General features: G+C 39.8%; 4 protein-coding genes across 7 annotated transcripts in view; 2 read left to right on the forward strand and 2 right to left on the reverse strand.

The window, feature by feature from the left end:
* LOC117206021 (receptor-type guanylate cyclase Gyc76C-like) overlaps window positions 1–17,173 on the forward strand; it is a 100,540-nt gene extending 83,367 nt beyond the window's left edge. For 3 of the 4 annotated variants that reach the window (XM_033444976.1, XM_033444979.1, XM_033444977.1), the window contains 16 exons: window positions 8,691–8,997; window positions 10,174–10,320; window positions 11,185–11,378; window positions 11,767–11,926; window positions 12,185–12,339; window positions 12,477–12,764; window positions 13,073–13,333; window positions 13,420–13,491; window positions 13,581–13,749; window positions 13,922–14,071; window positions 14,189–14,528; window positions 14,619–14,742; window positions 14,827–14,925; window positions 14,999–15,143; window positions 15,213–15,469; window positions 15,541–16,452. In XM_033444976.1, the coding sequence (XP_033300867.1) occupies window positions 8,691–8,997; window positions 10,174–10,320; window positions 11,185–11,378; window positions 11,767–11,926; window positions 12,185–12,339; window positions 12,477–12,764; window positions 13,073–13,333; window positions 13,420–13,491; window positions 13,581–13,749; window positions 13,922–14,071; window positions 14,189–14,528; window positions 14,619–14,742; window positions 14,827–14,925; window positions 14,999–15,143; window positions 15,213–15,469; window positions 15,541–16,452 (3,780 nt within the window). Of the gene's footprint in view, window positions 1–8,690; window positions 8,998–10,173; window positions 10,321–11,184; window positions 11,379–11,766; window positions 11,927–12,184; window positions 12,340–12,476; window positions 12,765–13,072; window positions 13,334–13,419; window positions 13,492–13,580; window positions 13,750–13,921; window positions 14,072–14,188; window positions 14,529–14,618; window positions 14,743–14,826; window positions 14,926–14,998; window positions 15,144–15,212; window positions 15,470–15,540 lie in introns of all 4 variants that reach the window. The other variant, XM_033444978.1, reaches the window with a different exon arrangement.
* A 35-nt stretch (window positions 17,174–17,208) lies between these two features.
* LOC117206024 (NADH dehydrogenase [ubiquinone] 1 alpha subcomplex subunit 6) lies at window positions 17,209–18,097 on the reverse strand. The gene is made up of 3 exons (XM_033444982.1): window positions 17,915–18,097; window positions 17,551–17,666; window positions 17,209–17,479 (listed from the first exon to the last, which is right to left on the reverse strand). Exons 1-3 carry the CDS (start codon window positions 18,036–18,038, stop codon window positions 17,351–17,353), a joined length of 369 nt encoding a protein of 122 aa, XP_033300873.1. The 5' UTR covers window positions 18,039–18,097; the 3' UTR covers window positions 17,209–17,350.
* Window positions 18,098–18,458: 361 nt separating this feature from the next.
* On the forward strand, window positions 18,459–20,892 carry LOC117206023 (tRNA-splicing ligase RtcB homolog). Its single transcript, XM_033444981.1, has 7 exons — window positions 18,459–18,813; window positions 18,872–19,198; window positions 19,274–19,507; window positions 19,580–19,739; window positions 19,805–20,115; window positions 20,188–20,352; window positions 20,426–20,892. Exons 1-7 carry the CDS (start codon window positions 18,718–18,720, stop codon window positions 20,651–20,653), a joined length of 1,521 nt encoding a protein of 506 aa, XP_033300872.1. The 5' UTR covers window positions 18,459–18,717; the 3' UTR covers window positions 20,654–20,892.
* Window positions 20,893–21,237: 345 nt separating this feature from the next.
* LOC117206071 overlaps window positions 21,238–24,066 on the reverse strand; it is a 115,153-nt gene continuing 112,324 nt past the window's right edge. Inside the window, 7 exon segments of the mRNA XM_033445070.1 lie at window positions 21,238–21,982; window positions 22,155–22,341; window positions 22,432–22,670; window positions 22,754–23,024; window positions 23,131–23,369; window positions 23,450–23,638; window positions 23,728–23,976. Coding sequence (XP_033300961.1) covers window positions 21,744–21,982; window positions 22,155–22,341; window positions 22,432–22,670; window positions 22,754–23,024; window positions 23,131–23,369; window positions 23,450–23,638; window positions 23,728–23,976 — 1,613 coding nt within the window. The 3' untranslated portion in view covers window positions 21,238–21,743.

Here is a 24,066-nt window from a genome sequence, read left to right on the forward strand (position 1 = left end):
TGTTTCTGTGTGCGCGGTTCCCCCACCAAGGCCCGCGCAGCGTTCGCGCCTGCGCTCCGCGTGATTCTCGCCCGTACGCATGCGCCCGTGCGTAAAGAGTTGTGTATCCCCCACCACCGTTGCCGCCGCTACACGCGTTCCTCGTGAACAGGGCCGCCGCAATGATTCTCCGGTTTAGAAATGTATTTTTAGACCCGGGTACCGTTTGTTGGACACAATTTGAACACCTTTCTCGGTCAATAAATCTCCCGCGCGAAGCGCACTGATTGCGAAAGTCCCATGAGCCCCTCGTGTATTATGGAAATCTGCTCAACTTTCCAAGTTCATTCTTACATCGTGGCTGAATTATTAAAACTTTTATTAATACGTTTTGGTAGTTAAAGTTCGAAGCAAGATACGGTTTATCGATAGGGTTAAAGACGCGAATAGAAAAATCTGACGCTCGTGTATTTGTGTATCAAAACTGGAAACAGGAATGCCCTTGGTCTGGTGCCTGTTAGCCTGCCGTAGAGCCGTTAGTTACAACATTCTGCTTTTCATTCCTCAAATTAGAATGTATATCACAGTTGAATTAGTAAATAAGCTATGTTATGTTTATGCTGGAACGCAGTCGTGCGCGTGGCACGAGGCTAAATATAAATACGCCTGATCTAAATATCATTCGACATCTCTGATCTCTCTGAATAAAATTCATTCTCGATCGATGGTTGCAGTGGAATGCGTGGCAAACACGGACGCGCAGATATTTCGCAAGTCGATAAGCGGACGCTGCGAAATCCGACTTCGAAGTGGACTCGCCACGCGAATATAAAATCGATGTTTAAAGAAGAAATAAACTCGACCTCGTAACGATCTGGAATAGGAATATACTGGTGGATTTACGATCTTTTCGAGTAGATCGTAATTCACTAGAAACTAGAAACAAGTATCAACCCTGTTGCTTATTGACACGAATCATATTAACAGCGAACCAAAACGATACTAACCAACTCGAATATTCTAGCTGTGTATTTCATAACAAGTTTATACGCCATAAGAAACCGATGAAACGTAACCACGATCTTTACTTTCCGCTTACTCTCCGTTCGTTATGTTTATCCTGCTTAACCATAACGATTGCGTAAGACCGAGGAAACGACGTGATTACCGAAGGAACGTGTTACGTTTTCTCGGCCATCTTGTTCACCTGGCTTCCCTTAATTATCCGTCAGCGGGCTGTTTAATTGGCGGAAGACGTCGGCGTATGGTGTCACTTAATAAAACTCGAACGATCGCGCGATCAGAAACGACCAGCGCCGACGATACGAGCCGTCCTACCCCGTTTAACGAGCACCCTTATCGAGAAAGCTGATCCTCGGGCCGAGGCCATCAACGATCACCGTGGAATCCAGAATAGCGCGCATTAACGGCATAATTTAGGAAGTTATGCCGATGAAACGAACGACGGACACTCGTCCAAGGCAGATCTTTCCGCTACGCAACAGAGATAGGAGAGAACGTTCCCGGAGATAATCTGAAAGCGGCCAGAAGCTTAATTGGAGTTAAGGCAACGTCTCGCGACTTCAAGTTCAATTATCTAATAGCGACCGCGCCGTAGCTTCTGCCTGGCTGCTGCTTTCTAATTCCCTGGAAAGAATTCGCTCGTTCAATGAGCCATTCTTTCTCTCCCCCTTTCTCTTCGTCTCTTTTTGTAGTTAACATCGCGTTTTCACCGACAAAGCGTGCGTTACCAGGTGAAAGAAAATGATATTTTTCATCATGGCCGGCTAAGGCGCTGTCTATGGATAAACTAAGAGGCTAGTCAACTTAGAACCGCGTCCAACCGATCCAACAACGAACATCCTTTTTGTTCGAGACCAATTGCAAACGGTAACCAACGGATATGAATTTGCGGAAACATTTTGCTCGTATCGATGCAACCTGTTCCAAGGATTTGAAAACTAACTGCGAGATAATTCTTAGTTGTGAAATAATTGGTAAACTGTACGCACTGTGGACATTTGTCTCTGTGGATGTTTGTCGCTTCGAACGCGAAACGAGCACCCAACAGCAACTTTTTCAAGAAACATGGAACATGGATAAAAAGTTTCTCGTTGTTGGTTCAGTGAGGACGCCGCTTAACGCAGCAGAGGCGTATGGAATAGAAAAGAGAAGAAAGGAGGAACGACGAGAAATGGAGAGAGTTAACGAGCCGAAGGATTATCGATTGATATTCAAGATAAAGAAGCTCCCGGTACGTTTCACCGGTCGGGAAGAGAGCAACGAATTTATCTGCGACACGGAGCGTGTCGTTTGGCAAGATCCTGGTGCACGTAAACGGTCTCCCTCGAGAACACTAATAGCCACCATTAACGGGCCAGGACGTGATCCGTTCACACGCTCGCGAATTCCGGGAAGCGATCTTTCCGTTCTGTGACTCGCGGTAGCTTCGCCGTGTCGTATCGGGAAGAAAAGGTATTTCTGGCACAACGTTACCGTTGTCGCTTGTCACCTTCGCCGCGAGAAGACACGTCCACTCGTTTACTTCGCACGAAAACCGATCGTGTCCAGGATACTCGATCGATTCTCCGATTTGTTAAATCCGGTGCTACCTGTCCAACTCGGAACGTGGAATAATTTATACCACGAAAGGGAAAGTGGGAAATTTGTATGTTTTTATAGACTTGTGAAATTACCACTTTGAGCTATAGTAATGATTTCTTCGTAAGTCCTATCTCTTGAAACGATCTGCCTATTTATAACTGTTGCTTCACGATAGATAGTGCTTCCGTTGTACGGTCGGACCTCGCCAACTCGAATCTCCAGGAAAAAATATCTTCGATTTATGCAGGTTTTGTCTTATCGAGGTTTTCGGCCAACGGAGAATTAACGAACGAGGACGACTTACAGAAGCTTTGCACAGTGATTAGTATCTTTCAAATCGCAGCGATTCGAAGAAAGGGAAATTCAACTTTTAGAGATCAGCTATTTATTTGCAAACATAAATAATAATTTATGTTTATGTATATACGATATAATATGATATAATTTAGAGTTGTAGAGGCAGCGGTGAACAAAGTTCGACCTGTAGAGGTAAATTTCGACTTGCAAAGGATGGGATTCTGCGTGAGTTCCAATTATAGAAATAAAATAACACGCTCAGACACGTTTCAGAGATAGAGAAAGTTTGTATCTGTGAGAATTGAGAAAATTGTAATCTGATAGGAATTATCGAGGTTCAGATATATCAAACTTAGAAATAACGAGTAATATGAGAAAAAAAGAAAACAAGGTCACCATCCTTGTTTGCTTAAAATAGATAAGAAAAATTCTTATCCGTTTTTATTTATCTAGATACTCAAGGTAACCGATTTAGAGTGATTCATCGGTGTAGTTTGCGCAAACGAAGGCACCTGGCTTCTGGGTCGGTCCTTGGCCGTTTCTCGATATTGTTGACACTCGTTGATGTTCTGGACAGATTTAAACACGAGATTAATATTCCGACACGTTCTTAACTTCCTCTCCATAGAACTCCCTTCTTCATTGTCAGGTGTGACTTCCGTCTTACGCAAACAGGAAGAGCGATCGAGGGACAACGAGCTAGTGGCACGCTTTGTTATTTTTAGTCGTCGATTGATAGTATCGCGTTTTAAGCCGGGGCAAGGATCGATTCGCGCGATTAAACTGGCTCGCGAGATGAGACACCGATGGATTGCTCGATTGTTATTCAGCGGGCACGACCGCTGTCGATGCACCGGGACGCAACGTGCGTTGCCTATCCCGATGTAAAGACGAGTTTAGAGGCATAATTTTGAGCAACGACGTGGATCGGTGCCCGGCGGAAAGATGAAATATCCGCGGTTCATGTTTTATGGATGTGGCAAACAATTATAAAACAGTAGGGTATAAATTTAAAAAAGTGCCGCGAAGAATTCGCGATGAGACAGCATCGAAACGGACACTTTGTTGCTACTGTTTATGGCGACGATTTTGCGAGTTAACGGGGAACGATAACACGATAGACCATATGTGTTCGATGGCTACACACACACATATACGACTAACGATGCAGTGTACAACAGTTTGCGATTCTGCCATAGTAGAACTCTGTTAGTAGAAATTCCATTTATACGAAAAAAACTTCATTGTTAACGTCTGATTATCCGATATGTTTAGCCGAGCTGCTATTGTTTGAACAACTGCTCAGTTAGAGTTGCTTCAGTTAGAGTTAGACGAACGTTTAAAATACATATATTTATAATTCCCAGGGGAGACGCGTGTATCCTTGTACTAAATATCCAGTAGCATCTGTACAAGTTTTCGGATTTGTTTGAAACTCGAAAATACAATTACGATACTGGGATCTGGTTACGGTGCTAATGAAATCTCAGAATCTCAAAAAATTTCGTACGAGACATTAGACAACGATAGATTCGTAAAAAATTTGTACAAGCGTTCGGATAACTTTCGCGAGCCACTGTGTACCTAAATGCACGGCGAGGTCGGCTAGAGAGCAAGTACGATGAAAAAGGAGCGACGTGGAAAAAGAGCGTGGGCAGGAATTCCTCGATCGCGTTTCCAAAGGATCGCGAACGCTTGTTGCACAACTAACGCACACGATCGGCCAATAGAGAAAAGCCTCTCTGCGGTTGCAGTCCGCGGAGAGCACTCGAGCTCTCTCGAGCTCCCTCAAGGTGGTCTCGTCTAAATATAGCCGAGTGGAGCCCAGAATAACAGCACGTCGCGAGCCGGCAATGACCAAAGCCCAGCTCGTTCACCAAGCCAACTAAGAGAGCCAGCCAACGGCAGCCAGCAGGATAACCGACCAGGTCGGTCAGTTTTGTCTACCGGCCCTCGGACTCGTTCCTCCTTGTAACTTCGTAGAAGAGAGAAGAAAGGGCCACGGTACCACGCTGCCTTTAAAACAATGCTCTTCTACGACTCTTCCGAGTTAGTGTGCGCGTCCTCTTTGTTTGTTGGCCCCGTTGCCTCCAAGGGAATAGGGAACTGGTTCTCTCTTCTACGCCGGACCAGTTTCGTCTACCGGATCATCGATCACCGATCGACTTTTATGCAAAACTAGAGGACACGTCTGCGTGGCGTCGTTCGCGTCTTAAACAGAATTTACACCGTTTCAGTTTGCGGGAACACGTCATCGGCGCATGAAAACGAGGATGAGAGCAGCGGTCGTTTTCGAGAGCGTCGTATTCCTGCAAAATGAAACAGTGTAAATTCAGCTTTAATTATTTACGTACGGTTGCAGCTGTGGCTCTTCTCTGAAAAGTTTCTGTTCAGATTATGTATGTAATAATTGATGTCTCTTCGAGTTTTCTTGAATACTATTAACCCTTTGTACCTCGCGAACGTCGGACTATCTGACGTTGATAGAAGAGTATTGTGTTCGCTGAAAAGACACGGGACAGGGAAGGAGACAAACGCATAAATAAATTCATGAACTTTTTCTTTTTTTAGACAAATCCTACGAGTTGAACGAGTTTTAAAGTTAAAAGGTTACTGGAGTTGCTGGTTGATATCGTAACAATATCCAGAACGCGGCGAATTAATATTTCCACCGGCAATGTTATAAATTCACATTAACGTCAAATTAGTAACTTTCACCAAATATATTCTGCTTAATAGGCATATGTTCAATAAAGGATGAGTTTCTTTATTCTGTCTGTTGCAAGTGTAATTGTGATTCGGTAGTATTCTGTGAATGCAGGATTGCAAAGCTTTTGATTGGAAATTTGTATGATTGCTGTGTAACGGCATGAATCAACGACGCAAGGATTAGTTTGATGAATCGTAAGATCGTCGATTGAATTGGTCAGGATTGAATCAACATCCCCTAATTCCTTCAAGGTCAAGATTATATACTCAACAAAGGCAACACGCATTAAAAGAGCTTTCTTTTAATCAAACACAGCAACATAGTAGCTGGAACGACGAACAATCGTAATTTTGTCATTCTGATGCGGCTCGACCAACATCCTCCCGCCATTGCCGAATCAATTTGTCTTTTTTCTTTTTTTTTTTTTCTTTCATTTCAATGTAATAACGATAAATGTCGCTATCATACGCGGCGTATAGTCATCTTCCGTTCGGCAAATTCACAAGCGAGCGTCGTACATTCGCATGTATCGCGACGTCCGGTGTTCGAGAGGATAATCTTGGGAAAGGTGGATGTTCCTTTTGGCTCTGGTTTTTTCAAGTATTTTCCTCGGCTTCGTCTAATTTGGCATTTCGAGTGGAAGTTCTGCGCAAAAAGCACCGGCCAGCTTCACCATCGCACGCGGGACCGCGAATAAGAGAAAAAGGAACGATTCTGACCAGGTGGGTAAATCGCTGACGATCTCGACTTCCTGGAATCGTGGGAGGACGAGCAGAGGACGCTGGAAAGAGAGAGTGCTCGATTTTGGCGCGCGCGATCGTGTCCATGCGGATTGATCTAACGCTTGAAATTCTTTTTTAAGATACGAAGACAGAATTATCGAAACGCAAGATACAGATTTTATTAGCAATTTTTAACGTAGATTATTTAACAAGACAGTCGCTATTTTTAAACTTCGTTCGTCCTCGTTCGTTTGCCGAATCCAATTTATTTATCAATGTCGCAGTGACAAATTGACATAACGACATAAATGGCCGAATTTGATAATTCTTTCATCGAAAGTAGGAAGTAAAGTGTCTGTGTAGTCGGACGTAAAATTGTGCTCGTCGTTCGTACATAAATAATATACGTAAATCGGTGTTGAAAACTATAGTTTCTTATATGTATCGAGCAATTTGCACGAAAGGCATATGAAGGTAAATAGGCAGAATTAAGCTATAAACGAAATTCTATTAAAATTATAATTGAAGCATCCGATACGCTACGGCAACGCCATATCGTAATACAGAGAAAAATCGTATAATATCAAAAAGAAGTGCTCGATACTCGAGTTAGTCGATAACAACGAATAAACGAAGAAGGGACTTCCTGGTCCCGCCAACGATTATTTTTCGCTGGCAATCCCCAAGCGGTAAGATAGTTGTAAAGATTCACGGGGCAACGCTCCCCATAACCGCAAATCCCATGGTCGGCAGACTGTAACGAGGGAAAAGTGACGATGGAGTTGCGGCGGTGGCGGTGATCGCGACTCGTTCGATGCATGAATTTCGTGGTCTCTTTGGTTGTCGGTAGAGAAGCCTACTCGGTTGTTCGATCGAGTGTGGAACAAGAGGAAAAGAGCGAGCGTATAAGCAGAAAGATGGAAGAGGGGAAAAAAGAAACGAAACGGAGTAAAAGAAGGAGGACAAGGAGGTGGAAAAAACAACGGAAAGTGGATCGTGGCCTGACGGTGGTCGCCACGGTTAAAGTAGAACTGACCCCCAGTTGTCACGTTTAATTTATATGTTAATGAGCGCATGTCACATTTCAACGGTACGGAGCAGCCGCCCCGTGCACTTCTCCACTCGCGATCACCGAGAGAAGAGAGAAGAGAGTTGCCCCGTTCATTCCACTCTCCTCCTGCCCTCCTTCGTACCGCCTGCCACAGGTTTATATTTAACCGCGCGCCACACACCATGGCACCCGGCGCAGCCCACTTTGCCGCGTTACTCTCCTGCCTTCTACTCTTTTTCCATCTCTTCCATTCTTTCCTCTTTCTCTATCTCTTCAGCCACCTACTCCTTCTCTTCATTCTCTACACCCTTTTCCATCGCTATCGATCGCTCTGCTCTCAGTTGTTTTCTTTCTTCGATCCTTCACCTCCGTCGCTTCTCTCGCCTGGCCCCTTTCAGCTTTCTGGCTATCGCTCTTCCTTTTCGACGCTTGTGACATTGTTTTCCGGCTGTTCGCCGATTCGTCCCCTCTTACTTACTGATTTGTTTTCAGTACTTTCGACGACACTTCGCGGCTGTTTTCGCGGCCTTTGTTCTCTTGTTTAGCTGCTGAGTGTTCAAGGTTCCTTGCGTAATTTTCAAACTCGAAACGTTGGAATTCGTACGCGTGGTTCGTTGACGGTTCATAAAAAGTTGTAATCGATAGAAAAGTGTCATCGACGGTGTATGATTTTTAATGTCGCTGCTCGATCTAGAGATATCAACTTCGTCCCTTAACACGTTGACTGTCATGGTGGTTACGTGGTGGAATTGCAACGATGCAAAGCGCTAAATGCATCGTGAAACGCTTAAGCGATTATATTGTTTTAACAAGGTATCTATACGTTATATGTACAGTAGCTAGGAAAAAATATACGCGTATACCCTCGTTTTCCAGTGACTGGTCTCTTCGTCAGGTTCTATATTTCAGTTTCATAGCATCAAATTTCATTTTATTGGTACATACCACTAACGATAGATGATACGATATTTAATATATTTGGACCTAATTAATCGGCACGTAAATGCTCTAATAAATACAACGGTGTGCAAGTACTTCTCTCGTATAGTAGCCGCTATGTATCGCGCTAAAATAACGAAATTTATCCACGGTCGACGCGACAACTAATTACCCTTCTATACTTAATTTCACCTCTCTGCAAACATAAACTCCAACATAGAATGCAACATTTCGGCCAAAACCTGCTAGAAACGCAAAACCAATACGAACTCCAACATCAACATTCGTTGTCCCAACTGGCTCGCATTAACTCGTAACGCAAACACTTGCCAGAGCGTGTGCACTTGAACGGACGCTAAACACGATCGGGAAACCGTGTGGATTGCAGAAATGCTCGGACTACAAGGCGTCGAAGGTGAACACGTTCGCGAGGACCGAACCACCGGACACGCAGGTGACGAAGTCGGTGATCGCGTTGTTGCTCCATTATGGCTGGAACAAATTCACTATCATCACGGAGAGTGCTTGGTCGACGGTGGCCAAGTCGCTGGAGGAACAGGCCACCAAGAATAATCTCACCGTCAATCATTACAAGACCGTGGAAGATCGACACACGTGCTGCGAGGAAAGGCTGCCTTGCTGTCAAGTCAGCGTATGGTTTCAACTCATACAGGAGACCAAAAATATGACCAGAAGTCAGTTGAAGTTTCGTTTACGTTCGATATTTCTCAGAAAGTCATCGAGACGACCGAAACGATGTGTTCGTCGAGAGCCGCCTTCTCTATCGGCCTCTCGTTTCCGGTTCTGTTTGTCTTCGAATCGCGTGGCTTTCGTTTTTGAAACGGTTTTAGCGCGATTGTAACACGCGAGACTCGTGTTTCCTCGTGTTTCGAAATAGAGACGGTTCCATAGTACAACTTCATCGGTTGTTGAATCGCGCGAGTTCGAGCGAGATTTTAGTGTCCCAGATACTGGAATTGACCCCGTCAACGAAAGAATACAAATTGATCTTTAACGCGTTCGACTAAAGTCCAGTAGCGCGAGTTCGTTAGAAGACGGTAGAAACGAAGTTGACAAAATTTTTCTTTCCTATCGTTAAACTTAATTAGACTCGATACTATACTTAATATAGGACGTAACATTTACTAGGCTTAATCTTTAAAATTCTTTGGATGCCATTGGGGCTAAATCGCTTATAAAGCGAAAAACGACGCGTGTTATAGCGCAACAGCGATGATCGAACCTATATGGTGGTTGGAAAATTCTGTCGCCAGATTTTGCTTACCAGGTAAAATTAACTGGTGTTGAAGATTCGATCAAAAATTTGCAGTGCAGGCAACTTTCACATTCTTCGTTAAGCAGATCGATAGTTATATCTGTATAAAAATTCTTCACGAAGAAAAAAATGTTTAATATTAAGAATCGATCGTTGAATCAATTTGTAAAGGCATTGTGGAAGAATATTTGAATAATGAAGATAAAAATAGATGGATGTCGATGAAACGTGACAAAGTTGTTACAACGATACTTCGATTAATTCTACAAATTAACAGAAATTTCAGTCGAAACAGTCGATTTCTTTTCTCTCGGAGAAGAGGAACAGAAACAACAGAATTTTCCGATCGCGCGAATACTTTCCTTTCGTGAGTATTTTCGTGTGTTTCCTTCGTGAGAACTGGTACACGGTATATAGATCTATTTATTCCATGATCTCACCGATAATTGCGCGGCAAACGGAGCAGCCGTTTCCCGCCGGTAGGAAAATGAAGCGTGAAAGTCAGTTCCGTTCTGGAAATCGGTCGGTCGTCGTTGATGGAACGCTCCACGGGAGGCGGGAGCGCGTCTAACGGAAGGCGTAAATCTGTCGACAGTTTACATATTCCTGGGAACGGCGATGTCGCTGATAGACATGATGAACTCGATGCAGAATCAACGGCTGCTAGACAACGGGGAATACATGGTGATACACGTGGACATGATGACGTACTCACCGCGCGAGGCGCAAAAGTACTTATGGAGTAAGTACATACCATATATATGTATCATACATTTACATACTATTAATATCACCAGACTGCGCATGTTTACGCAATATCATATTTTTACGATCCTATTTAAAGAACTGGAATCCAAGAATAGATTTGTTTTCATCCGTTAAATATTACAACGAACAGTGAATTTGAAGGACATTTTATGTATCTCGGTATTTTAAATTTCCCGCTAATGCATAAACGTCCGCAGTCTGATAATCACGAACATCTTGCACAATAATTGACCGACTAGTCCACAAGCTACAGATTATAGGCTATAGGCGTCCGTTGCACGGTTTTACAATTTTGCAACTGCCTTGAATTTCATTTTTACATCTTGAGCTGTTAATGATACTTGTACAAGAAAGTGGCATAGTTAGATAGTTAGTTTAGTAAACTGTACGTAAGAATAAGCTCTTGTTACTGTCACGCGTGAAAATTTGTCAGCGCCGTAATTTCGAAAATTTCGCTAATAATAATTAGCGAAATCGCGCAACAAGGCCCATAGCAGGTCCATTCCGGTAACGAAACGACTCGTGAAATTCGATTGACCCGATTGTTCGGTCTCCTTGGCGGTCCTCCGGTGTTCCTTGACGAAACGTACCGCGTTCCTCGTTACCTCATCATTTCCGTATCTAATCCGAGATTAACTGAACGTCATGGGTCAGGCATGGTTCGCTCGTGACCCGGTTTCCAGCACGTGATCCGATTTTAATGGACGTTCCTCTAGAATCGTCGGTCCCGTGTTGTTGCTCCGCTCTCGAAATCAGATATTTCCGTTTCCCTCGTACGAAAGAGGGTACAACACCGCTCCTTTCTCATCTCGCCTCGCACGCGATCGGTCTCTTACAGAACCGGAACACTTCGACAATCTGCGGAATTGCCTGGAGCCGAAGGACTTCCTCAAGAGGGCACGATCCTTGATGGTGGTAGTATCTACGCCACCCACACAGAACTACGAAGAGTTCACCAAAAAGGTCCGGGAGTATAGCAGCAAGGAACCGTTTAATTTTGTCATCCCTGAATTGCTGAGAAAATACGAAAAGGTAACTTTCTTTATATCAAACGTACGCTGTTCGTCGAATGTTAACTCCTTGTCTTATAATTATGCTATGAGGGCTATTAAAAGCGTAGGATCTAGGCCTAAAAATACAGAATCTAGGTTTGCTAGTAATTGCTTAAATGCAAGATATTGAAACGTTAATTATTATTACGTATCACTACCAGATATATATTTCATAATAATACCCAAGTATTTAAAGCTAAAACTAGAGAACCAAACTTTGTTAGAAATACAATTTATATTTGTTAAATCGTAATTACGTCAAACGTTAAATCGCAACTGTGACATGGTAGATATCGTATTATATTATAAGAGAAGGAGCTGAAATTAAAATTCGTCTATCAATCTATAGAGTGATTTTCTGGTTTCAGTATGTGTCGATTCACGCCGCGTATCTTTACGATTCGGTGAAACTGTACGCGAGAGCCCTGGACCAGCTCCTGAGAGATCAACCAGAGCACACACTCGAGGAGATCGCTAGCAATGGCACTCAGATCATCGAGACGATTATCAGAAATCACACGTATCAAAGTAAGTATTCGTATAATTTGCACCGCAAATTGCTAACACGATCAAGTTTGAAGTGGCTCGATCTCTCGATAAGGCTAGATCTGATTAGAACGAGTGGGTGCAATCGATACATCTATTGTCACGTAGATTTTTTGCGCGATTTCAAGACAATTAGAAACACTTGAGAATTATAGATCAGAGATATTAGATATTAAAAAGATCGTTCTCGGTCCTGGATATTTACGGAAAAAAATGTATAATCGTGTTCTGCGAAAACAGGTGTCAGCGGCGCGACGATCAAGTTCGATAAGTTCGGCGACTCGGAGGGAAACTTCTCGGTACTGGCTCTGAAGAAGGATCCGTTCCGTTTCAACAACTTCTCCTGCGATTTCCAAATGAAGCCTGTAGGCCAATTTCAACAGGGTGAAACTCTAGTGAGTGAGTTGTTTACAGCATTCGTGCAGCTCATATCCATTCGCGGTTCTCGAATTACTCCTACGATCGTTCTAATCGACAAAACTTAAAAGAAGTTTAAAATTATCAAAATACCAAGGGTATCGATCGTGTCCAGGTGTACAGGCCATCGGAGGCGATGGACTGGCCGGGTAAGAATAAGCCGGAAGCGGAACCTGGATGCGGTTTCCTCAACGAACATTGTCCCAAAGATGACACGCACCTGCGAAGCATCGTGGCCGCTGGAGTGCTAGCTGTTTTATTGTTCTGCGCCGCGGTGATCACTATGAGCATATATCGAAGGTGGAAGATAGAACAGGAAATCGAGGGGCTGCTGTGGAAGATCGATCCGAGCGAGATACACGGATACCCTCATCTTGACAACATGATGTCCTCCCCTAGTAAGGTGAGATACCATTTGCCGTTTTCTAATCCCTGTATACTTTCTTAGGTACTTTATTTTATATATACTTGCATATCACATATACTTTGAACTTTTTATTTCATTCTATTTTAATTAAACGCATAAAAATTCACAGTCTGACAAAGAACGTACGTATCTTTATTATACGTAAACGTTAGAGGTAAAAGATGAACGCTATAACGACGACCGCTGGCGCGATCATTAACTATTAGCGCTCAATATACATATTTATTTATCTAATGATTTTTCGAATTGTCGCACCATCTTCTATTATTGAACTGTCGTTGCAGTTAAGCTTAGTTAGTGCAATGTCCTACGAGTCAAGATGCGGGGGCCAGGTGTTTGCGCAAACCGGGCATTACCACGGGGTAGCAGTAAGGATAAAGGAGCTGAAGTTCTCAAAGAAGAAGGACATATCCAGGGACGTGATGAAGGAGATGCGTATCCTTCGCGAGATCAGGCACGGTAACCTGAACTCTTTCATCGGGGCGTGCGTCGAGCCAATGAGGATATTGTTAATTACGGACTATTGCGCCAAAGGAAGTCTTTATGTACGTCACCTTAATACACGAATGAACGTGTGTAATTCGGTCTGCTGGTGTTTTCAACGAATGATCGCATTGCGTATGTGTTTCAGGATATTATCGAGAACGAAGATATCAAGTTAGACGATATGTTCATCGCATCATTAGTTCACGATCTCATTAAGGCAAGTCTATATACGTGTTCGCACGGTAGATCAGTGATATGTATACCGATTGCGAAACTATTGTGAAAATATTGTTTGCACCGTTTCAGGGTATGCTGTACATTCATGAGTCATCTGTGCTAGTCTGTCATGGTAATCTGAAGTCATCCAATTGCGTGGTAACCTCGCGATGGGTACTCCAAGTTTCCGATTTTGGCCTGCACGATATGCGGCACTGCGCCGAATCTGACAGCATTGGTGAACATCAGTATTATCGAAGTACGAAAATCAAAAAAAGAAAAAAGAAATATAACGATACTTTATTGTTCTATCGCCAATCGATTAGCGGACTGAAAATCATAGTCGTGTACTGATCTACACCATTATGATTTTCTGCCCTTCGAATGATTTTTGTGACTCGATTTCTAATTGAAATATTTCTCCTACATAGACTTATTCTGGAAGGCACCTGAACTATTAAGGAATCCCAATGCTCCGATCAGAGGTACCCAGGAAGGGGATATTTACTCGTTCGCGATTATATTATTCGAGATGATCGGACGGAAGGGGCCGTACGGTGGCGTGAATCTAGAACCCAAAGGTAAATATCCGTGCGTAGCTAAAAATCCGTAAGCGTTAACGATTGTCATTCGTTAATCGGCATTTGCCAAAAGGTATAGCTGCAGAAATATAAATATGAACGTTAACAAATTGACAGAAATCATAGACCGAGTGAAAAGGTTCCCAGAAGATGGTGAACCGCCGTTTAGACCTAACATAGAGATACTGTCCGAGTCTGAAGCAGACTGTGCTGAGTATATAGTTAGTACGATTACCGACTGTTGGGCGGAAAGTCCAGAACTTAGGCCCGACTTCAAAATGATAAGGACACGGTTAAAGAAAATGAAAGCGGGAAGGCATCGCAATATCATGGACCAAATGATGGACATGATGGAGAAGTATGCAAACAACCTCGAAGATCTAGTCAGTGAACGTACACGCCTTCTTTTCGAGGAAAAGCAAAAAACAGAGGATTTACTTCATCGAATGTTGCCGGAGTAGGTTGAACTATATAAATTCTTTCATTAAAAAGAAAGAAAAAAAAACTTTGCTATCTACATTAATGATACCACGTCTGTTTCTTACAGACCCGTTGCAAATTGCTTGACAAATGGAATCGGTGTGGAACCTGAAGCTTTTGACTTGGTTACTATATACTTCAGCGATATCGTTGGATTCACTGCAATGTCAGCGGAAAGCACGCCTTTCCAGGTATGTTTTTCAATTAAACTAATCTTTAAGGAAACAAGATATATATCTTTGCATGACTACTATTATAATTCCTTCGTTTTTCAGGTCGTAAACTTCTTGAACGACTTGTACACTTTGTTTGACCGCATAATCAAAGGATATGATGTATATAAGGTGGAAACGATCGGCGATGCCTATATGGTGGTAAGTAAATTTTTTTATAAATTCTATACATTTTTTTATTCTATATAATTCTACGATACATCGCTTTTATCAGGTTTCTGGTTTGCCAATAAAAAATGGAAACAGACATGCCGGAGAAATTGCATCGATGTCCCTAGAACTACTTAACGCTGTGAAACATCACACCATAGCTCACAGGCCTCAAGACACTCTTAAATTACGCATTGGAATTCACACAGGTATCGTACCTTGGGAAAAAATATTAAACGCGATAAAAATGACATAAATATACGTAACAAATATTACAGGTCCTGTAGTGGCTGGTGTTGTTGGTTTAACGATGCCTAGATATTGCTTATTCGGGGATACCGTAAATACAGCTTCGCGTATGGAATCAAACGGCGAACCGTTGCGTATTCACATAAGCGAGCAGTGCAAAGATGCTTTGGATAAGGTCGGTGGCTACATAATCGAAGAACGTGGGTTGGTTTACATGAAAGGAAAGGGAGAAGTAAAAACTTATTGGCTCATCGGAGCCACTGAAAAGGCCATTCAAAAACGAGAGGTTTGTATAAAAATCAATATAATAAGATTGTTAGATCAATGTCATATAATCTTGATTTTTATGTTAATTAGGTTGACGTCGGTGATCTTCCACCACTCTTTTGTAGACCAAGAAGAAGTCCGAAATTAAATTCAGATTCTCGACAGGCTTCGTTGCTAGGTGGTCTAGGAGCTGGCAGTCGCAGACAGTCGAGCGTTCCAAGACCAACGCCGGATGACTCCTCGTCTCAGTACGGAGGATCCAGTCCAGTCCCTAAACCTCTTAACTCTCGGAAATTAGACCGATTTCCTCTGTATTTGACCGATAACATATCGAAGACAACGCTAGATAACGTTGCGTTGCAAGAAGAAGTTGAAAATCGGGCGGCTAACATTAAGATAGCACTCGATGATTTCTTTATCGACACGAGGCCGAAATTTAGGAAAAATGCAAGAGTTCTGTCGACGATTGCCTCGTCGTCCTCTACGAGCGATTATCCGTTCCAAACGATAATACGGGAGTCACGTTCGTTAGACCCTTTCCCATTGGAGCTCTATAATAAGAGGTTCGAGTCGCCGAATTTCTCTTGGAAGGAACCGAAGAAAAGTTTTCGATCGCTAGAGAATTGTGAAAAGTGCACACGGACTAACTCGAAGACGAATATTTCTGAGAAAGTGTTGAATAACAACTATCCGAATGGTAATGTAATAATAGTGCCCCATACGGACGAGTCGCCGAACGAAGCAGAGACACCATTACTAGGAGATGAGAGTGGTTGTATGGGAGAAATTATGCCTGTTAAACGTTGGCGTTCTCTCGATCAAGTGGTATCCGTTCCTAGTACAGACAGTGTGCCTGATAAAAAATCTTCCGCAAGAAATTCGATCAGAAGTTGGTTGGTAAATCTATTCAATAGCAATGGATTACGCAACAGCGATGTTTCCTTAAGAAGGGGTGTAATAGCAGGTTACGATATACAGTCGGAACGTGAAAGTATAGTTTGATAGAAAATTGATTTTGTAGTCGAGAGAAAGAATGAAGGGAATTCGAACATGGAATCTTCTACTATAAAACGTATGAGTGCACAAAAACATTCTTACATTTATGAGTCATAAGCATGATGTATTGTTGCCATTTTTTTAGCGTATAGATATGTGGAATGTGTGGGTATAAAAGTTACCGACCGTGTATATTTTTAATACCTAGATATTTTATGACTTGTATTAAAGTACGCTTTATATTGGCGACAAACACGTTTTTTTTACATAGTACGAGATTTATCTGTTAAAATTTTTAATCCGAGAATATAATAAAACTAGAATGACTTATAAAAATGATTCTAACCAAAGTATACACAAGTACAGAAATCATGTAAAAGAGTCTGTCTCGACGTAGCACAAATGATTCCCATTCTAATACAAACAGAAAGAAGAACGTGCATAGTTGAAAATGTACATTTACGCAAGTTCGAATACACTCGTTTCAAACATATGTATGTATGTATATATATGTATGTATGTACAATTTCGATACTTGTTCACTGAAGGAAAGCAAATTATCCGTATGGCTGTGAAAAGTGAACTAGATTGTACCTAAGGTGCTTAGTAATATATCATCTTGTCAAATGTATATAAGTGAATAATAATATATAGATGTAAAAATAAAATGTAAATTAAAAGAAATATTATCTTCTGTAAGAGCTGATTAAAGATTCATCTTTTGAAATGTTGTATAACTCCAATTTTTAGTAGAAAAATACGTTTTTTCCTTTCTAACATATTTACTTCTCAAATAATAACAATATTACATACTGAAATATCATATACATTCTTTTTATATAGCTTAAAAATTGTATACATTTAATTACACTACAATAACTTATATATTGTACAATTAAATATTTTAATCATGACCTGAAATGAACTTGGATAAGAAGTCCTTTGGCTTTGGTTCCTGAGTTACTTTCCAATAATTCATTAATGTTGCAGCTGGTTTCCATTGAGCGCAAGTTTCTTGAAGTTCCATTTGTCCCTAATATAATATAGTTATTAATATATCTGTTGCAGTATATATGAAATAAACAGGATACATATTAGGCTTACCTTAATAAGTAACATATCGATCACTCTTACATCCTTTACATTGGCATGACGTTTAAATTCTTCCCGTAACTTTGCGATACAATCTTCTTTTGTTACCGGAACATCATAGTTTGACACTATAAAGTAAATTAGTTATACATACACAAATATATAAATCTGACAATTTTGTAATGGAAATAATAACAGATTGTAAATTATTTTTAGTGAAGTTCAAATAAACTAGGACGAAAATTAATACACTCTATTTTGTACAAAAAAGGAATAAATTTGAAATACATATATCCATATACTATTTTAAATATTTAGGTTAGGTAACAACACATCTTCATGATTTTCAAAAACATACAATGATTAAAGTACTTACAGATAAATGGAATTTGGCGATACCATGTTTTATATAATGTTATTACTCTTCTATGAGAATCTATAGGACTTAGTGACAAAATTGGTTTTGCTTGTCTTAAACGTAATGCCACACGATTAGCCATTTTTGCACTTCACATACGTACTTATGTATGTTTTGTTCTGTATTCAGATCACATATGATACCAACATTTCCGATTAATATTTCCTCGTTAATACTATATAAGAACACCGTATAAGAACGTTGTATAATTCAAAATAAGAATAAGATATTTCTTTCTTATTAACAGTAATTCCTTTTTATACTTCTTATAATATAATATCTTCTTATAATATCTTTATTATTATTTCCCTTTAGATTATCAAAATCATGTCAGAAAGTTCATATTGCATAAAAATACAAAGATTAGGAATCTAGTTACTCATATATTAAATGTGTACTGTTGAAAATGAATTTTAAATAAGGGAAGGGATACCAATTTTCTAGAAACTATATAAGTTTGCGACACTGACATTTAGATTTATATGGATTAGATTTATATGGCGCAATCATTTTACCCGGTTGCACGATTTTGCTTGCTTGTATCGTTACATTAATCTGTCAATAAAAATTTTGTATTTATAATCGATAATAAATATAAAAAAAGTGTGTTCGGTTCTATAGTGTTAGTTCTTTATAATATTAATTGAAAGATATTATCTCTAAACAATTATAAGAAATCATATTTCATTTTAAAATATAATCTGTACTCCAAACTAGAGATAATTAATATATTTTTAAAAAGTACTTTATTATAATAAAAAATGGTAGTTAGGCAGTATCAAGAAGAATTAAAATACTTAGAAAAGATAACTGAAACATGTTGGAGGATAAAGAAGGGTTTTCAACCTAATATGAAGGTAATTTGTTAATCGTATTTTATCTTCTCATGTGTATTAAATATTTCTTTATTCATAGGTTGAAGGTGTTTTTTATGTAAATAACACGTTAGAACGGTTAATGTTTGACGAGTTAAAAAATGCATGCAGACCAGGAGCAGTGGGTGGGTTTCTCCCAGGTATGAAACAGATTGCCAATGTTGCTGCTCTTCCTGGTATTGTTTGGAAGTCTGTTGGATTGCCTGATGTACATTCTGGATATGGTTTTGCAATTGGTAACATGGCAGCATTTGATATGAATGACCCAAAATCTATAGTATCACCTGGTGGAGTCGGATTTGACATAAATTGTGGAGTACGTCTATTAAGAACTAACTTGTTCGAAGAGGATGTTTTACCTGTGAAGGTATTATTTTTTATCAGTTATGTTTTAATGAAATTATGTCATAGGAAAAAAAAATAAACCAGTAGTTGTTTTTAGGAACAACTTGCCCAGAGCATGTTTGATCACATTCCTGTTGGTGTTGGTTCAAAAGGAATCATACCCATGAACGCACGTGATTTAGAAGAAGCCTTAGAAATGGGAATGGATTGGTCTCTCAGAGAAGGTTATATCTGGGCAGAGGATAAAGAACATTGTGAAGAATATGGTAGAATGCTTAATGCAGATTCCTCTAAGGTATCAATGAGGGCTAAGAAACGTGGGCTTCCACAGGTAAGGTATTAGGAGAATTTATAGAAATAAATATTTAAGAATTCTTGATTACTACAACAATTTATTTTACAGCTAGGAACATTAGGTGCAGGAAACCACTATGCAGAGATTCAAGTAGTAGATCAAATTTACGACAAATGGGCAGCATGTAAAATGGGTATTGAAGAAAAGGGTCAAATTTGTGTGATGATTCATTCTGGTAGCAGAGGATTTGGACACCAAGTTGCAACTGGTAATAGATACGTAATAAATCCATTTTTAAAAAGCAGTGTATATTAAATTTTTTATGTAGTACAGATGCACTTGTACAAATGGAAAAGGCCATGAAACGAGACAATATCGAAACTAACGATAGGCAGTTAGCTTGCGCTCATATAAAATCTCAAGAAGGTCAAGATTATCTAAAAGCTATGGCTGCAGCTGCCAATTTTGCATGGGTCAATAGAAGCTCTATGACATTCCTCAGTCGACAAGCATTTGCCAAACAGTTCCGACAGTCTCCCGATGATTTAGACATGCATGTTATATATGATGTCTCCCATAATATTGCAAAAATAGAAGAACATATGGTCGACGGAAAACAGAAAACCCTTCTAGTGCATAGGAAGGTAAATGAAATGAAAGTAAATTGCTACTAACTATATTGAAGGATGTTTACATAATTACTATATTGTTCATAGGGATCTACAAGAGCATTTCCACCTCACCATCCTCTGATTCCTGTAGACTATCAATTAACAGGTCAACCTGTTTTAATTGGTGGTACTATGGGAACTTGTAGCTACGTTCTTACTGGAACTGATCAAGCTATGAAAGAAACATTTGGATCCACGTGTCATGGAGCAGTAAGTATTTCTGAACGTTTTTTATTTATAAAATTATCCAATGATACCTAAATTAAATCAAAATTGCCTTTAGGGTCGAGCTTTATCTAGAGCCAAGTCACGCAGAAACTTGGACTACACAGATGTATTAGAAAAATTAGAACGACAAGGAATATCGATTAGAGTCGCTTCGCCTAAGTTAGTTATGGAAGAAGCACCGGAGTCTTACAAAAATGTGACAGATGTTGTGGATACATGCCATGCTGCAGGTATTTCCCGGAAATGTATAAAATTAAGGCCAATTGCAGTTATCAAAGGATAATTAAACTACACGACGGTCTTATGCGCAAATAAAGTTATAAATAAATATATTGAAAATGATTCTTAAACATACAGTTCAGTACCACGCTACAACTGAACACACAAAACGACTTAACAACGCAAATGTTTTGATACTATAAGCATTTTCAAGACTAAAACATTAGATAACGTGTGTTTTTCTTTCATATTTTCATTTCAAATACTCTATCTTTTAATAAATTTCTAACGCTTAAAATTCAATCACTTGTTATAAACACTCACGCCAAATTGTTATTCTCAAATCGAATGTTAATTATAATTAAATTATTGAGTTTAAAAATGATTAGAATCATTTAACAGTATTACGATTGTTAATATTACATCTATTTATTAAAAAACGTATGAACTGAACTCATACGTATACATATATATGTATTAGATATCGTACATTTTTTGTAAATTATGTATATTTAGCAGAAATATATAATTGGAATAAAAATGTATGGCGATTTTTGAACAGCTTGTTACTTACACGTTTCGATGTGTTCGTTTTCATCTGTTTTCCGGACTGAGTAGGTATTAAGGAATATGGTATAATGAACAAGATTATTTTAAAAATATTACATTAGCATTTTATTAGATAAAATGTACAGTTACCTACGCACGAAGTAAGAAAGCTATATTAGACTAATTCGTTCGACTTTACACGGGAATTAAATTCGCTGTATCATGCTTAACAAATCCTCCAGTGACTACAGGAAGAGAAGAGCAAAGGTACAGAAGACAAGAGAATACGTCGGAAGACAAAGTTCTATTGTGTAGATAATGGAAGCTAACCATCACCATAAATAGTAAACGTTTCTCTCTCGCACGCGCTCTGATCTAACTATCTATGTATATTTATGTATAACTTGATTCAGGGTACTCGTATGTAACAATGAACGTACAACACGCTCGGTATGAATCCCCGAGAGGAAGAGTCTAGTCACTGGAGGAGTCGTTGAAAGAAATACAAGACCGACCAGCGAGAAAAAAAAATGTGATGTGGTCTGTACTGCATTCCATTGAGAATTATAAAATTACGTTACAAAAAAATAATTATCCTAGAGTACTTATGATAGGTGATAATCAGGAGACGGTTCAGCTACGGACTCAGTAGTGAACAGTGGATTTGGGAACTCTGGTGGGTGTGGCAGTGGTCCAGCAGTCTTTGGCTGACGACGATACGCCATTAGCCAGCACGACACAGCAATAGCTACAGCGACTAGTGCCAAGAGTGCTGTAATTACTAGTGCTATCACAAAGCCGACCGTAGAAACGCAAATATCTTCTACTCTTTGAGCTGAGGTGACTGAAACAGGAAAAAAAGATTGTATTGTAATAATAAAGTATATTTTAATTCTCGTTCAGCGTTAAAGCGACAAAGTGAAAAGTCAACTGAACAAGCTGCAAGAGTCAGAATTGACCTTTTCTAGAAATTAAGATTCTTCTCTAACTGAAGAAGAAAAAGGATATGGACTTACTCTCAGCTGGATCTGCTGTAAACCTCTCTTCTCTCCTCTCCAGAGTGAATATCAGATTCGACTGGATCGTTATTTCTTCTCTAAGTTGTCCTTCAAAGCTGTCCGTGATGCTTAAAGACGTATCATTTGTCTCGGAACTCACGTCTCGACGGCGACGACCGAACGCGTTGTATCCTCGACAATTGACCTAAAAGGGTCATAATAATATTTTAATATCTTAATTAAAAGCTTAATATTATATAGTAGATAGTAATATTAATAGTAGAAGGATACTCACGGGTTGACAACGTCCAAAGCACACACGGATATTGCACTGGAATCGAATATTGTCACTGCTTGGGAATTTAAAAGCATTGAAGCTGGCCATTAACGTCTGAGTTTCAGGATCCTGTTCCCATTCTCCGAATATCGTCGGATCCGTCGCGCAGCCATTCTCATCTGTTACAATGTACTCGTTCTCCAAATTATCTTCCATCGTTTTGGCCACACAATTTCGGGCAAATCCACCATAAATAGCTAAAATGATAAAATTATTATATAATTATAAGAAATATAAGGTTCACGATTTTTTTTTCTTTAATTATAAGCCATATACTTACTGGAAGGCTGAACTTCGACTTGCAACATCAAATTATCTCCAATTTCAGCAGAGTTTATTTCATTTCCGCTTTGAGTAACGATCTTCATCAGACAGACCGGCGGAGGACCAGTGTTAGCAATGGTGCCAGCTGTAGTTAACATGGAGACATTGAAACCCAGGGTAACGTTTTGTTCTCCAGTTTGGTATATGCATTTGATATGGTATGCTTGAGTCTTGTATGTCATCAATTTCGGATGCTTTTGTATGACCAGTACGAAACTTGCTTGTCCCTGAAAATAATCATTTTGTACATATAACATTTTGAAACAAAGAATATAATAAAAATAATATATATACTGGTAATACAATTAATAAATTTACATAAGAATAACTTACGTTTACGTGTATCAGTCCGCAATTTCCAAACGCCACCTTGAATATCTCGGTTTTGTGCATAGTTTCTGCTGGAATGGAGACAACCCTCCTGCACTGTTCATCTTTGCTGTGACCTTTGACATATAGAACACCATCGAATTCCTGATCGTGAAGATGTATTTCGACTTGCACTCCATCCGACAAACAGCTAACAACCATCTCTGGTCTAGGGAAATCGGTTCGCCATCGGTTCTTGTCATCTAACAAGAGAAGATCTTATTAATAATTTGAATAACAAATATGACAACAATAGGAGTCTCTCGTAAGAACAATTGCTTACAGCATTGAGTATAAGCATTTCCAATATAACCATTGATGCATATGCAAATAGCTTGATGACGAGTTGCATTACACAGTGCATAAAGACCACATAATTGAGTTGAACAAGGATCTTCACATGTTTGGCTGGTTTTATCGCAGAATCTGTTATCAGCACAGTCATCGTCGTGTTTGCACTCGATTATGTCAACTACAAATACGTTTCATTAATTAAACAAAATTTAGGTAAGCAGGAATATTTATCAAAATAATATTTATTATATAACATTCTTTTCATACCCAATTTGCAATATCCATTCGCGTCCAATCTGTATCCATGATGAATCGGACACACGCAGCGACCATATTCATCGATGATCATACCGTTTTCCAAAGCACACACACAGTATCCTTCATCATTGATGATCATTCCAGATTGTTTCCTACACGGTATACAAACTTCTGTTTCATCCTTAGCTGATCCAGGTGGACATACACAATTGCCATACTCATCGACAATTTGACCCTTTGCTACTGGACATACGTTGGCTGTAAGATAAAGCAGATTCATTTAAAAACTATTTTATAAATTGTTCGATCATTTTTCGCTACAAGTCGTTTGATATAAAGCAAGAAATT

The sequence above is a fragment of the Bombus bifarius genome, unplaced genomic scaffold, assembly GCF_011952205.1.
Source record: "Bombus bifarius isolate JDL3187 unplaced genomic scaffold, Bbif_JDL3187 scf7180000007996, whole genome shotgun sequence".
Taxonomy (NCBI): Eukaryota; Metazoa; Arthropoda; class Insecta; order Hymenoptera; family Apidae; genus Bombus; species Bombus bifarius.